The following is a 15,419-nucleotide window of genomic DNA, read 5'->3' as shown; positions in this document are numbered from 1 at the left end:
AGAGTGAGATGAGAACAAGGAAGCGAGTGGGCATATAAGCATTTATTTCTTTCTACTCTTGAATGTGGCTGTGATGTGATCAGTGGCTTCAGGTTTCCACACTTGTGACTTCCTCAATAGTAATGGCTTAAAGCTGGAATTATAAGTTAAAATAAACCCGTCTCCCTACAGTTTGCTTTTTGTCATGGTGTTTCACAGAAATGAAACTAGAATGTCAACACATTACTGTGTAATTCTTGCTAAAGACTAGGATCATTGAACATGTATGAGTAATTGCATGTGTGTGGGGGGAGGTCAAAGGTCAACCTCAGGTATTACTCTGAGAAACCATACATACATTTTGTTATTTGAGTCTCTCATTGTCCCGAAGCTCTGGCTAGCTAACAAGTTCCAGCAATCTGCATGTTTCTGCCTCCCTAATACTGGCATTACAATCATATCACCACATCTGGATTTTAAGCATGGTTTCTAGGCATCTACCTGAGGCCCTCAAGCCTTTCAGCAAGCACTTTACTGACTGTGCCATCTCCTCAGCCCTCAAATGAGACACTTGTTCCAAGGCCAAAAGAAAAGTCTACTTTTCTTCAATTAAAAACTATGCATATATTTTCCTAGAGAATTGACCCCCAAGTTTTAGATCTATTTTAGAGAAAACTTATTTATTTATTAGAATAAGATGTCAGTTTTCTCTATGTCATTCAAACAGGAAGAAAATAGGTTGGGAGAAATAGCTCATTAAACTTTAAATATCTGTGAAGGTTGAAATGGTCTCATAAATTGCTCAATCGCCTGTCAGTGTTTTCAACCTACCCAGTGAGAAAGCCACATGAAGGTCTTGAAACTGACTAGTTCATGGGTTCCACTTCCTGTTGTGAGGAGGAAAATGTGTCTTAAGACTCTGTAAAGCTCTCAAAGGTTGTTTTCATTACTTCTTGTAGAACAGTTGGGGGTTTCATAGTCACATCTATCAAGTGAAACTGAAACCCTCACTAGTTTGTTATTTCAGTTAGCAGCTTTGCCGTGAGGAAGGGCTGTCAGGGCAGGGTTGGATGGCAAGGAGCTTGCTGGAAGTGATGGAACACTGCTCAGGGGACTGTTGACCTGATGTGGATGTCCAACTCTCAACCCAGACTCAGTGCAAGAATCTAGCTGTAGACCTGGGACTGATAATAGGAGACATGAAGACGCACAGTTTTGACTTGGATTTCTCTGGAAACCACCTTAGGCTTGATGGTGGAGCTGAAGAGCCAGCAGTGTCCCTGGGAGCCATCACACAATGGAGACTCAGGTCCCTGTTCCATGCACCAGGAGCCAAAGAATACAAAACCTCTTCTGTTCTTTCCTTCCAGACTTCAAAGCTGTTCCCCAGGCATTGTGTCCTACTTGGGGGTTCTTTTTAAAAGCTGCTGTTGCTGTTTGAAACAATGTAGTTTCATCTTGTTTACCTGGGCTTCCAGCCTTCTAGGAATCAACTTGGCCATCTCTGCTTTTTCCCACAACCCTGGTTCTTAGTTACTTTGCTTGCCTTTTAGGATCCCAGAGTCCCCAAGTCTTACCTACAAGGAAGTTCATTTATTACCTGTGTCATCAGCCCCAGCACTCAATTTGGACAATATTGTGTGACCAGTAGGTACTAATTGGGTTTCTTGATCTCAGGATAGTGGTGTAAAAATAAAAAAAAAATAAATAAAAAATAAAAAATTAGCCCAGAGACTAAGGAATAGTAGAGAATCGTAGACCAAGAAGTTGGTAGTGTGGGAAATATTCGGGGAAGGAAAGATAGATGGAGCTCCTTAACAGGACAGTGTGTTTAGACTTGATTAGCAGGCCATGACTGACACATGTTGAATCTGTTTAAAAATTGCCCTCAAAGAGATCAATCAATGATCCAAGGGAAGAAAGGATGTTTCTAAAACAAAACAAAACAAAGCCAACTCAGGGTTTCCCTGGTCTTGTATCCATGAAGAAAAACAATTTAACCTCAACTCCAACCTCCCTGCTGAGGGAAATGGGAGTCATCCTTACTCTAAGATGATGGGTTTTGCTTATTAAGTGTTTGCTTATCTTTGTACACTCCATGATGCATTGATATGTGGTTATTTACAGGAACAGGATTTTTAGTTATCAGAATATTTTCACAAATAAATCTTGGCAGATATGCTTGAGACTTATGGGATTAGAAATCATACATACATACACACATACATACATACATACATGCTTACATACATAATACACACTTACATACATGCATACATACATACACACATACATACTTACATACATACATACATACACACACATACAAACTTACATAAATACATACACACTTAAATACATGCATACATACATACTTACATACATACAAACTTACATACATACATACACACTTACATACATGCATACATACATACACACATACGTACTTACATACATATACACACATACAAACTTACATACATATATACACACATGCATACATACTTACATACATACATACATATTTATGGGCTTAGAGTGACTTTTCCTTGGGTAATATTGAGTGAATTTTCCTTGTTAAATCTTGGCCTGTTGCTTTAAAAAAATTCCTATTTTCAGTATAGGTTCTATTCCCTTGTAAACATATGGCAGAGCCACAGCTGCCATCCATCAGTAGTTAGATATGTGGACTTCTAGCCAGATGCAGCCAGAGAACCATACATTTCATGAAGTTACCTACCAACTTTTAGAACATTTTAATTGAATGCTTAAAAATTAAAAAAAAATCTCTGCTTGTTAACATAAATGAAATCTATTTAAACCTGAAGGATTTTAGCATAGATGCCGTGGAAGAAAAATGAAGTTTTCTAAAGCTAAAATTCTGTCTAATGTTTGTATACATACATGTACACAGACAGACAGACAGACACAGCAGGAGAGGCATTTGCAAGCATATTTTTTCCTTTGGGATTCCCAGTGTTTTTTGGAATCTGATTTCATATGACTTGATGAAAATGTGCTGTGAGAAATGTGTGTATTTTGTATAAATCCTCATGTCTGATTTGAATATTTGAATATTTATCTTCTATAAGACATGTGAGAAATATTCAGAGATAAAGATAGAATGAGATATGTATATTAGGCTGCAAATAAGAAATTCTCAATCGAGGGGCTTTAGAGTCTCTGAAGAGTCCAAGAAGAGATAAATAATTTTTCCTGCATATTAGCAAGACCACGAAGTTAGTGTGATGTGAGCATTTAATAGCTTGAGATGGAAACAATTATTCTCCAGTTTTACTTAAAATAGTTGATATGATTTAGAAACTAAGGGGAGAAAGAAAAGATAATTGTTTCTTGAAATGTATTTCATGATGTTTTCAAACTTCAACAAAGCCTGTGCCATGCTAACCTAAGCAGTAGCAAGAGCTGCTTGTGGGAGGAAACAGGAAGCGGTGCATACATGCCTGTTACTCTTTTTCCCAGGTTCGGCTCAATGTATATCGATTCTAATTAGCACATTTTGTGCCTCAGCTGGTAGCTTCCCTTGAGCTCTGCTTGGAGAGGCTTTTTTTCTTTTTTAGAATCCACCCCGCTCATAAACACTGCCACCCCCTCCCTCCCTCTCTCTTTACAAATGTTACAACACAATCAGAAATTTTCTCTTTTCTTTCCTTCCTGCATTTCCAGCAGGTTCCCTTGCGTCAGAAGCCCAGGAAGAAAACTCAAGGTAATTCGATTCCTTTTGTTCCTTTATTCCTTTCTTGTCCGTTAGTGTGATTTTTTTTCTCTCTCTCTCTCCTGGATGCCTCCTTGGGGTGGGTTGGGGTGGGGGGATCAGATTCTTGACTGTCTGAATCTTAATATCAGGAGATGGGTGCCAGATTAATTTTTTTTTTTTTTTTTTTTGAGAAGCTGGCACTGAGTCCGGGAAGTCACCGTGTTCCTAGGTGGGCTTTAACCCTTCCGTTCCTATTGCATAACTGCCTCTGTTATTGTGGGAAGAACCGGCGTGTCTACCACAATGTGGCTTCCAGCCCCTGAGTCTAACGTTTTCAACTTACTCTCTTTAACTCAGGTTCTTAGACCCATACTTGCATATAAGTGTCTTTGCCCGGGTTTTCTAGGCACGGAATGGAGGTTTAAAAATAGAACAGATACATGATTTTTAAAAAAATATTCACTTTGCATGAATGAAAACGTCTAATCCTCGCCGTGCAAAAAGCTAAACCTTGCCTTTTATTTTGTCACCTGAGTCCGGGTCACACTCACCTGTCCATGCAACTCTTGCAGGGTTTTTCAACATGAGTCGGAGAAGGATATCCTGTAAAGATCTGGGCCACGCTGACTGCCAGGGTTGGCTGTACAAGAAAAAGGAAAAGGGAACTTTTCTAAGCAACAAATGGAAAAAGTTCTGGGTGGTGCTGAAGGGCTCATCGCTGTATTGGTATAGCAATCAAATGGTGAGTGACCTCCTCCTGCCCTAGCCCCTTTACCAAAGCGTGGCTTCCAGAGTGCTGGCCGGAGGATGCCCATGCGGAAGGGATTCTCTGCGAGTTGGAACAGAGCAAGCTAGCAGATTTGTTAGGGGACTCATTTCTGCCCCAGGAACCATGTAGGTTAATGAGCTGTGCTGTTCGGGAGAAGCCATCTGGCTTCATTATTCTGATTGGAGAGGAAGAAAAGGGGCCCTAAATATATCCTTGCTTAAGGAAAGAGCCCTCGGGTTCCCCTGATTTTATTATTTTGTGAGATCCTAATAGTTTCAGGATCTGTCTGGATATCATTTGTGTGTGTGTGTGTGTGTGTGTGTGTGTGTGTGTGTGTGTGTGTGTGTGTGTGTGTGGTGGTGGTGGGGGAGGTTGCATTGCTAAGGTCTATTAAAAAGGGACTCAGCTTTGCCCTCTATTGAGGATATTAATCCATCAGTTCAGGGAGTGATCTCCATCCTTTATCCACTACCTTCTCTTCTCCTGAGATGGGTTGGTTTGGGATGGCTAACCTGTATGCCAGCCTTGTGGAGGGACTGGTGACATTGTTCCATGGTGACATTGGTGTCCAAGCATTGTAGAGGGCAACATTCACTGAGATAGTTGCTGAATTTATCCTTTGATGGGCACACGCTACTGGGGTGAGCTTCATGGTTTGGCTGTAGAAAAAGAGCTGGAAATGAAGTTATTGTATTGTCCTTTGCCTCTAGAGACATTCTGAGAGGAATGTTAGTGTTGTGGAAGAGCTTTGCTGGTGGATCTGTCACTGACTCTGGTGAATGGGAATCCATTGCAGATCTTGAGAGAACTGGGGTCCCTTTGTTGTAGAAGAAATACCCATAGAGACGCTCTGTTAAACCATTTAAGGGACCAGTGCTAAATGAAGCCAACCCAGGACTGGGTAGATTTCCAAACAAATACAACTTCCTTCTTAAGTGAAATTAAGGTTAACATAAATATTTTATGTTTTCTATTATTTTATTTTTAATTTTTGAATTATTTATTTATTTATTTATTTATTTATTATTGATTGATTGTATGTGTGTGTGTGTGTGTGTGTGTGTGTGTGTGTGTGTTTGGGTATATGTGTGTCATCACTCATGTGTGGAAGTCACAGGACAACTTACAATAAGGAATTGTTTCTATAGCATAGGTCCCTGGGATTTAACTCAAGTGGTCTACCTTGGCCACAAGCATTTTTATCTACTGAGTCATCTCTCCAGCTTCTATTTCCTATTATTCTAAGCTATGGCATTTTGGGTAGTTATCATGGAGTGACTGTCACCTAGATGCTCCTTAAGACAAGCTGATCTCAGTTACCCTATACATAGCACTGGGGGATTTCTTGAGTCTGTGGGATAGTTGGGTATTGGAACTGCTGCATCTATGGGACATAACAGGGCTCAGAGATAAACAGGCCATTTAGCATATCTCTCCCATCTTTCCGCCAGATGGCACCATCCCTGTCTTAGTAGAATGTGAAAACGTCCTCTCTGGACCCACACAATTACCACTTGGCTCATTTGGCTTCTTCAGCTTCTGTTTCTCTTAGGAGAGTAGAGCAGGTTACTTTTAGGTTTCAGACATCCCTAATCTTAGACATCAGGAATCTCACTCTTCTGTATGGAGCAGCCATGTTGGCTTAGACTAGGGAGGGGGAAGAAGATGGAGTCTTAGATGCCTGTGGGTTCCCCATCCCTGTGTGTTTTCATTAGATGCAGAAAGTAAGCTTTGGGATACTGGTCATGTACTTTAGTGTCATTAAATTAGTAGCATTAGCCTGAGAATCAGCTTGCTGTTAATTGCCCAGGGAGATAGAGGATTATAAATGGTGTACAGAAGAAAGAGTTTTCTGTGGAGGACTTCTCATGTTGTTTTGCTTTCTCTCTTTGCTGCAGTCATTCCTGACATCTCAATTGTGTATTTGTTATGGGTAGACCTCAATTAAGATTTAATTAGCAGTCTGTTCCTTATTCTTCTTAGAGGACTTTGTGACTCTATTCTTTGTGACTTTGTATATAGTATGATGATCTATCCCAGGGAACATCTCCCATATGCCAAGGGATGGATGTTCTAGGTATTTTAAATGCAGGCTCTTATCTATTCTTCAAAACAATCTTTAGCTGGGTATGTTGGCACAGGATTATAGTCTTAGCTACTCAGGAGGCTGAGGCAGCAGGATTGCAAGTACAAAGGCCTGCCTGGTCTACAGAGTGAGTTCAAAGATAGTCTTGTCAATTTAGTAAATCACTGTCTCAAAATGAAAAAGAAATATAAAAGTCTGAGGATATACATCGGTGGTAGAGTGCTTGCCTAGCATGCATGAGGTCCAGGGCACAATCTCTGGAGGGAGACAGAGATGGAGACAGACAGACAGACAGACAGACAGACAGAGATAGATAGAGATAGGTAGAGAAGAAACAGACAGAGATTAAAAACAGAGAGAGACAAAAACAGAGATAGACAGATATAGGGATAGAGTTAGGCAGAGACATAGACAGAGACAAAGACACAGAGAAAGATTAGATAGAGACAGAGATAGACAGAGAGAGATAAGAGATAGAGATAGACATAAATAGATAATAAGAGGCATAGACAGAGAGACAGGGACAGAGAGACAGAGGGAGATAGAGACAGACAGGGATATAGACAGAAAGTCTCAGACCTCAGAGGCATACTTTAAAAGATTAAGACCTAGTATAAACTGCTGAAGTCATACATGAAAGGAGTGAATAAAACCTGCTTCCTGTCTTGGCCCCTTTGGTCCCTGATTATGATATGCCACACTAAATTTTTCTGGGGACCAGGATAAGTGATATCATATGATCTCATTTCCGAAGGGGGACCAAGAGATCACCTGCACAAGTGGCAGTTCTGCTGTGAGTGTACAAACTACCCGGTCAGATCCCTTTGCTCATCCCTGTTGCTGTCATTATTTCCCAGGGACTTTGTCACCCTCCCCACCCTGCCTTTCTGTTGTTGGTACCCAGCAATCAGTGAGGGTCTTACCTCTTTCTGCTCACATTGCTTCTCCCAACACCACTACCCAGACTTTTTTAGAAAAGGCCATTACTCATTTCTCACATAGCATTTTGTTGGCTTGGAATGCGTCAGAGCACATGTAACTGCATGCCACTTCTTATGGCACAGTGAATAAGTTTAATAGCCACAAAAAATCTCAGCTAGTGAAAAACCTGGAATTAAACTCTATACTCTCACTTTTCCCAAGCCCTTAGTATAAAGTTCAAACCCACTTTTGGGTATCATCTTAATGGGTACCTTTTTCTTCCTTCTCCAAACTCCATATCCTAACCCAAGGCTAGCTATGGAACCTTTGATTTCTACTGATGTGTTCTGGTTCTATGTACACCTTTGTCTTTATAGATTCCCTGCTCAGAAAGGCTCTGCTCCTGGGAGCCTTTCCTCCTGCCCAGTTCCAGCAAGCCTTCCTTCTTCATAAGAACCACACTTTAATTTGATTCCATGTCTTCTATGTAGACTTACCATAGACCTAAACTTAGCTATTCTGTCTTCTTACATTTATATTATTTTATAATATTTTGATTGTATCCAATTCCTGTCGTTCATAATTGATCATTATAGCTACATAGCAAGACCATGGATTTGTGTCTTTAGTACTTTTGTGTCTGGCATTAAATAAGTACTTGATTGAGATCTGTTGATTTCTCAAGTAAACAGGAATGAGGAGTCACTGACACTTACTAAAAGATTCTGAGAGGTGAGATCTCGTTCAAGTATTTTTCTTGGCAGGAATGGCATTTCCATTTCTACTCTTAAAAATATGATTCAATTGAGGGCTTGCTAGAAAGGACCCCCACGGAGCAATGGGTCTCACACGATTCTTCCCATCCTTGTTTAATATTTCTTTGGATCTTTTGGGAGTAGACAATTGGGGCAGGGTAAGCATCTGCGTATGAGGTCTAATGTGAACAAAGGTGAGATAGTGTATATAAGCTGCACCAAGCTCTTACTGTAGACATTACCTCTAATTTCCATAACAACCACTTATCATCAATTTTACTACTACCAAGTGAGTTTACAGAAAGCTAAGAGCTAAAGGAACTGGCTCAGAGCTTCCTAGGAAGTAACTGGCAGAGCTGGCTTCAACTCTGAGAAATTCCGAAGTCAAAGCTGAGTTTTTTCCTGTAGAGTGTGTAATGGACAGGTGACCCGGGCCCAGCAAATACGGAAGTCAGACTGTTTACACTGTTTACAAATAGGTAGGGCCACTGGGAAGGAGGGGGTTAAAGAAGAGTCTCAGGCTGGCAGAGAAACTGGCATGTGGAAACTTGAGCTTAGCAGCAGTTAATTGGGAAGGAGGGCATTGTTGGAAACCTGGTTAGGAGTTAGTCAGAAAACGTAAGCATTCAGATGTGGATTCTTTCAGCAAGTACTGGGGTACTTGTAATGAGAGTCAGGAATGAAGCACATTGATGGAGACACCGTATGGAGAGTCCTTGGATATGAGACAAAGCAGTTCAGGCTAAAATAAGACTGATCTCCATGTTTTAGTGTCTGGGAAAATAACATGAAAATTGAAAAAGGAATTATGTAGAATTTTCTATCAGCTCATCCTTGGCTGCATAGTTGGTTTATTATTATTATTATTTTTTGTACTGTCCATTACTTTTCAAATTACTAGAAACTTGATTTTTTTTAAATAAATTAAGCAATATTGATGTCATTTGGGCAGCAATAGTTCAGAAAAGCGATGGGGCTTCTGGGTAAACCACCTGGCCCTGCTTCATGGAAATTTTTGGTCCACCCATGCCTTGTGCAGGACAGTGTCTGGCTTAGTACCCACCGTGGAGAGTTCTCAGTCCTTTGAGGTTCCTACCTGTCTGTACAAATGTGGCCCTGGCTCTTCCTCATTGTCAGCATGGTTGCATGTCAGTGCACTGTGGTAACCCTGTCCAATCTGTCATCCTCACTAGCTGCACTTGAACAAAGTGTGTGGCTCTCAGAGGGGCTTAGATATGGAAGGTGCTCTTCTTGGAAGCAGTTTCCTGAGCATCTTTTCAAGTCAAGTTTGAATAAGTTGGTAGAGAAAAATTAGCCCTTCCAAGGAAATCTTACTTGAAAGCCAGAATTTCTCGATAAGAGAACTATCTTGATTGATTGGCAAATATGGAGAGCTGTTCTTTCAGCTAAAGAACAACAAAAAGTGGGTTGGTTTCTTCTTGGAAAGAAGGCATCGTCTCTGCCTTTGGTCCTATACCTTTCATGCATGATGTTCTTTTAGCATACATGTTTGGAAATGTCTTAGTGAAATTGTCATAGGTTGAAAAGTGTTCTTTTCATTGACATACTCTTCTCTTATGTGGCGTTTTCTAAAAAAAATATTTTTATTTGTTATTTTGGGTATTTGAATACTGGATATGTGTGTATGTGTGTGTGTGTGTGTCTGAGACTGTGTGTATGCAACTGTGTATTTGTGTTAGTTTGTGTATGTGTGTATGTATTTGTGTATGTGTATGCATGTGTATATTTGTGTGTATGTTTGTGTGCATGTATGTGCATGTATGTATGTTATGTGCGTGCATGTGAGCATGTGTGTGTATGCATGTGTGTTTTTGTGTGTGTATGTGTTTATTTGTGTATGTCTATTTGTGTGTATGTGTGTGTATGCATGTATGTATGTGTATGGGTATAAGTATATATGTGTGCCCATGTGCATGTGTATACGTGTGTGTGAGTGTGTATAGGCTAGGGTGCATGCCACAGAGAGCATGTAGGAGTCAGAAGAGTTTCTGTAGAATTGGTTCTCTCCTTCTGCTTTTATGTGGGCCCCATGGACTGAATTCAAGTTGCCAGGAGTATGTGTCAAGCACTTTTACTGGCTGAGCCATCACCCTGGCCCATTTGTATAACTTAAATGTACTTTTAACCTCTGAAAGGAAAAGATAAAGAGTAGTAGACATCAATATTTTGAAGGAAATAATTTAATTTGAATTTTCATGTTACTTATTAGTGAGCTATATAAATTTTACTCATGACTTTCCCGGCAAAATCCTATCTCAGTGAGACTTATAGGTGTTTAATCTGCCTGCACTCCATATTTATTGTCTGAGCTGAAATCCCATGTATTGAAGCTTTTCTACACTGACATAAATTAGTGACATGAAACTGGTAAACATTATGCCCCCCTACAATTGTGTTAGAGCAGAGACGATGTAGAGTTGGCACTCTACAAAGACAATGCAGGACATGCTAGTGACCAGGTGACCTCACAGTGATGCTTCATTTATTTAAAGTTAATCTGTGGGTTTAAAAGAAGAATGATTTTCTTCCTAAAATCAAGCTACCAGGTGGAAAACACAAACACATGGTCAGGTACTTAAAGAAGTGATACATACATACATACATACATACGTATATGTATATATATATATAGGCAGTATCCATATTTATAAATTTAATATACATTAGAATATGTATGTAATTTGTCAGCAGGGAGATCATTAAAGTAATTGTCTGTGAATCCATTTTTCTAGTAATAAACTGACCAGGAACACCATGTGTATGTAACTCTGAGCTAACTTGAGAGCTGTGAATGCAGATCCAAAGCACCGTAAAGACACAAAAGGAACACATGCAAAGAAGAGCAATTGTGGGCATGCTTTGAAATATCCCTGCTATATTGAGTTATAGGGTGCAGAATTTTGCTATGGACTTTTGGGTCCTATAAGTGGTTCCTCATGGTGACTGTATCCTATCCTGAAAACATACCTACTTACTCATGTGCAGCTATAGGACAGGTATATAGAACGGAAGGGGTCAGGTGTTCTTTCACAGAGTTGTACTCTCTTCAGGGGGAGGTTAGGTGACCTGGGGTCGGAGCAGAGATTGATGTGGTATAAGTTTGTTTCCTGGATGGCAGAAGTAGCCCGTGAGAGCAAAACTTGTGCTCCAATGTTAGGACTCTTTAGAAGTCTCTACTTGAAGATATATCATCCCTCTCAAAGGAGCCCCTTTTAAGAGACAGAGCCAGCTGCTTCTACAAAAAGGCTGGCTGATAAGCTCATTTGTCACTGGGCTCTGTGTTTAATCTCCTATACAGTGTATTTCAAAAGGAAAAAGAACTTAGAGACTGAGCATATTTAAGGGGTCAGAATTTAAGGTTAGAATTAAATATTTGAAACAGTACCTTCAGAGAGGATACAAGGAAATGGTATGCTGTGAAAGAAGATGGCCCCCAGGCTCAAAGACAAGGGACAGGTCACACTGGATGCTGTACACACCCTCTCTGGGAGTCCAGCTTTTTCTTCTGAAACACAGAAGCACAGACAGAAGGCTGACACCTGCTAAAGAGATAGTGAGATAGCACCCACTGTCAGCCATGACCCTCTCTTAAGCCACCCCACTTTTAATCTTACCCAACTTACTGTGCTGGCTATGCTCATTCTCTACCGAAAGTCATGACTTAGAACACTGGATGTAAAACTCAAAATTACTGTTTTAACATATTGCCAAAACATGCACACACACACATGTTACTGTCTTGAGCATTTTAAAGGGTTCATTTCAGCGACATTGAATATGTTCACATTATTGTGCACTAGCCCCACCCTTCATCCTGAACTCTTTTCATCTTGCCAAACTGAAACTTTCAACCCATTAACCCACTCTCTGTATTCTTTCTCTGCTTGTCCCTTGCAACTACCAAAGAATTTTTGTGTCTATCAGTTTGACTACTGTATGTCTGCCCAGTAAGTATAGTCATATATGTTAAACCTCTCTCTCTCTTTCTCATCTATCTGTCAGTCTGTCTATCTATCTATTTATGTATTTGATGGCTGGCTTATTTCACAAAGCATAACATCTTCAAGTTTAAATTTCCTTTCTTCTTAAGGACATCCATGTGTATCTGTCCTCTGTTTGTATCTAGTTATCCATTTGTGTCTATTGATGAATGCTCGGGCTACACTTACCTTTCAGCTAGTGTCAAAACTCCCCTAGTACAAGGACCTGCAACTATGTCTTTGAGGCTTGACTCTGAACTCTTCTGGGTATATATGCAGGATTACAGGGTAATCATACTTTTAGTTTTTGCAGAAACAGTTTTCTGTAGCATACTGCTCTTTTCCCTTTCTCCCGACAGAGCACAGAGGTTATAGCATCTCTAGAAATTTCTCAGGATTTACTTATTTCTGTTAATTACCATTTTAATGAGTACAAGGTGTTAAACATTTCATTGTGGTTTTGGTTCACATTTCCTTAAGGCCCAGTGACAATGAGCATCTCTCTCTCTCTCTTACGCTTATTGGCCTTCTGTATTGTCTTTTTTATTTTTTAAAGTTTACTTTACATATTTTTAGAAGCAGAGATGCTGTTTCTGTTGCTTGGCCTTCAATAGTATCTTAATGATATTCATGAAACTCATGAAAACAGCTTAGGGATATGGGAAGGCTCCTTGAAGATTTAATATACATCATGTGATAGCAGATTATGTGTTATCTCATAACTGTGATAGCTCAAGGATTACTATTCATTATTTTTCCTTATTTTTTATTGCTTCTAAATCTCTAGTATTGATACCCAACACTTAAATCTTATATGAATCTTTTTAAAAAATTGATTGTTTTATTTTAGATTTCAAATGATGTCCCCCTTCCCAATCTCCCCTCTTCAAATCTTCCATCACCCTTCCCTAAGAAAGTATACTCCCACCCACCCACTCACTCTCACCTCACCTCTCTAGGGTCCCCTATGCTCAGGCAACAAGCCTCCATAGGACCAAAGACCTCCTCTCTCATTGATGCAAGATAAGGCCATCTTCTTCTACATAAATAGCAGGATCCATGGGTTCCTCCATGTGTATTCTTGGGTTGGTGGTTTAGTCCCTGGGAGCTCTGGGTAGTCTGATTAGTAGATACTGTTGTTCTTCCTATGGGGTTGTAAACCCCTTCAGCTACTTCAGTCCTTCTTGTATTGGGGTCCCTGAGCTCAGTCCAATTGTTGGCTATGAGTGTCTTCATCAGCCTCATTCAGGTGTTGGCAGAGCCTCTCAGAGGACAGTCCTACTGGGTTCCTGTTTGCAAGCAGTTCTTGGCATCAGCAATAGTGTCAGGGTTTGGTATCTGCCGGTAGGATGGATCCCAAGGTGGGGCAGTCTCTGGATGGCCCTTCCTTCAGTCTCAGCTCCATTTTTTTGTCCCTGCGTTTCCATGTGTGTCCTTTTGGGTCTGGGTTACCTTTATATGAATCTTATATGATATTCCTTTTTTTTTTCTTTTGCTATTGCTTTTAATGGGAAGATTAATTCACTTAAATTTGGTTTTTAATGTAATATTTTAGTTAATTATTTGAGAATGGCATATAGACAGACAATATATATTCGTTATATTTTTCCCCTTCCTCCTCCTAAATCCTCTCCTCTCCTCTCTCTCTCTCTCTCTCTCTCTCTCTCTCTCACACACACACACACACACACACACACACGTTTATGTATATTCTACTGAGTCCCATTTATGTTAGCTGTAGACTCATGGGTCTGTGGGTCTGTGTCTCACCTATCAGAACCCACACACTTAAAGGCAGACTCTGCCTCCCCTAGTAGCCATCAGGTATAACTCCTCAGCCAGCGCTGAGGTCTCCTTAGCTCCTCTCTTACTCAAGCTGGAATGTTGACTGCATTGTTCTTTCGCAAGCAACTGTTTTGCTCTTGGGGCTTTAACTATGGCACATTCAATTTATTACTTATCAAGAGATAGTATTTACTCTGTGGTCATAAAAGTCAGTCAAATTTCTCAAAACTCTCTTTTCATTTTTCTTGCTTTCCTTTCTTTCATTGGGCTATGCTGATGAAGAAGCTGGCCTATGTGGGTAAAAAGGATATCCCCTCTGGGGTTCCAGGCTTCTAAGGGAGCAGGTGAGGTGGCTTGCTGTGGGTAGCTTGTGAAAGGGCACATGTGCTGAGATTTTTTTTTTTTTTCATTGCAGAGAACAACCGCCAATCTTTCAAATTGTAAAGGTTCTAGCTTAATTGCTTTTGGAAATTACTTTTCTGAAATGAGTCTTCATAAGAGAGATATACTTTCACTTATCACATGATATCACTGGGAGAAAAGGAGTGGCCAGGGAATGATTTATAGACATGGGATAGAATGCCAGCTACGTCACGGTCCCCTCTCTCGAGTACGACCTACAGCAGTAGGGAGGAGGCCATATCCTTGAGTGTTTCTTAGAAGCTGATAATGAGGAGGGATTGTGTTGTTGAAGGTCACTCTGAGTAAAAGCTTGTTTGTTTGTTTCTGTGGGAAAGACAGGTTGGCTTAGGTATCTCAGAAGCAAACCCTAAGAAGATTTGAGTATGAGTGACCTTTGTGGGAAGTAATTCAGGAAATGCAGTTGTTTTGTGGTTTGTGTAGTGAACTGGGTCTAGGATTCCCCGTGGATACCAAGAACCTTGAATGCTCAGGTTCAAAACAGTGTAGCATTTTCATGCAATCTATACACATCCTTCCTTATTCCTTAAGTCATTGCTACATTACTTTAATACCCAATGCAACGTTAATATTAAGCCAATTGTTGTTTTGTGCTTGTTTGATATAGACACTCTTATGCATTTTTATCACTGGTTCATCTGGTTTATCATTGGTTCAATCTGTGCAGGTAGCACATACAAACCCAGAGCTACAACTAGCTTGGTGAGGGAAGGACAAATGAGAGAAGGCAGAGAGTAGCTGAGGATGGCTGTGGGGAATCCAGTGCTTTTGAAAAATAAACAATCCAGAGTTTGCATGCCAAGTGTCAGGGGCTTGAGTATTTATGTACCAACTCTCCTCAGACATGAGCCAGGAGCCCATTCTAGCTGCTTGCTTTGTGAATCCCTCTGCAAGTCAGAAGAGTGGAATCAGGAGCTAGACCTTCCTAGCAGAGAAATGCAAATATTGGCAGTGGGAAGTCTGGCCAAGGTTTCCTGGGCTGTCA

The 15,419-nt window shown here is 40.4% G+C and overlaps 2 protein-coding genes across 16 annotated transcripts in view; one reads left to right on the top strand and one right to left on the bottom strand.

Moving 5' to 3' along the window:
- Positions 1-15,419, bottom strand: part of Oprm1 (opioid receptor, mu 1) — a 279,617-nt gene that overhangs the window by 54,257 nt on the left and 209,941 nt on the right. For 3 of the 5 annotated variants that reach the window (NM_001302795.1, NM_001304955.1, NM_001039652.2), the window contains exon 4: positions 4,249-4,337. The exons of the other annotated variants lie outside the window; for them this stretch is intronic. In NM_001302795.1, the coding sequence (NP_001289724.1) occupies positions 4,249-4,337 (89 nt within the window). The remainder of the gene's footprint in view (positions 1-4,248; positions 4,338-15,419) is intronic. 5 annotated transcript variants of the gene reach the window in all.
- Ipcef1 (interaction protein for cytohesin exchange factors 1) overlaps positions 1-15,419 on the top strand; it is a 169,004-nt gene that overhangs the window by 70,830 nt on the left and 82,755 nt on the right. For 4 of the 11 annotated variants that reach the window (XM_017313967.2, XM_011243080.2, XM_011243082.2 and 1 more), the window contains exons 3-4: positions 3,667-3,706; positions 4,270-4,439. The exons of 1 other annotated variant lie outside the window; for it this stretch is intronic. In XM_017313967.2, coding sequence (XP_017169456.1) covers positions 3,667-3,706; positions 4,270-4,439 — 210 coding nt within the window. Of the gene's footprint in view, positions 1-3,389; positions 3,463-3,487; positions 3,707-4,269; positions 4,440-15,419 lie in introns of those variants that run through there. 6 more of the 11 variants (NM_001170800.1, NM_001170802.1, NM_001170801.1 and 3 more) reach the window with 4 other exon arrangements.

Source organism: Mus musculus, chromosome 10 (genome assembly GCF_000001635.26).
Source record: "Mus musculus strain C57BL/6J chromosome 10, GRCm38.p6 C57BL/6J".
Lineage (NCBI taxonomy): Eukaryota > Metazoa > Chordata > Mammalia > Rodentia > Muridae > Mus > Mus musculus.
Note: the sequence above shows the minus strand (reverse complement) of the source record. Positions and strands in the feature narration are given on the sequence as shown.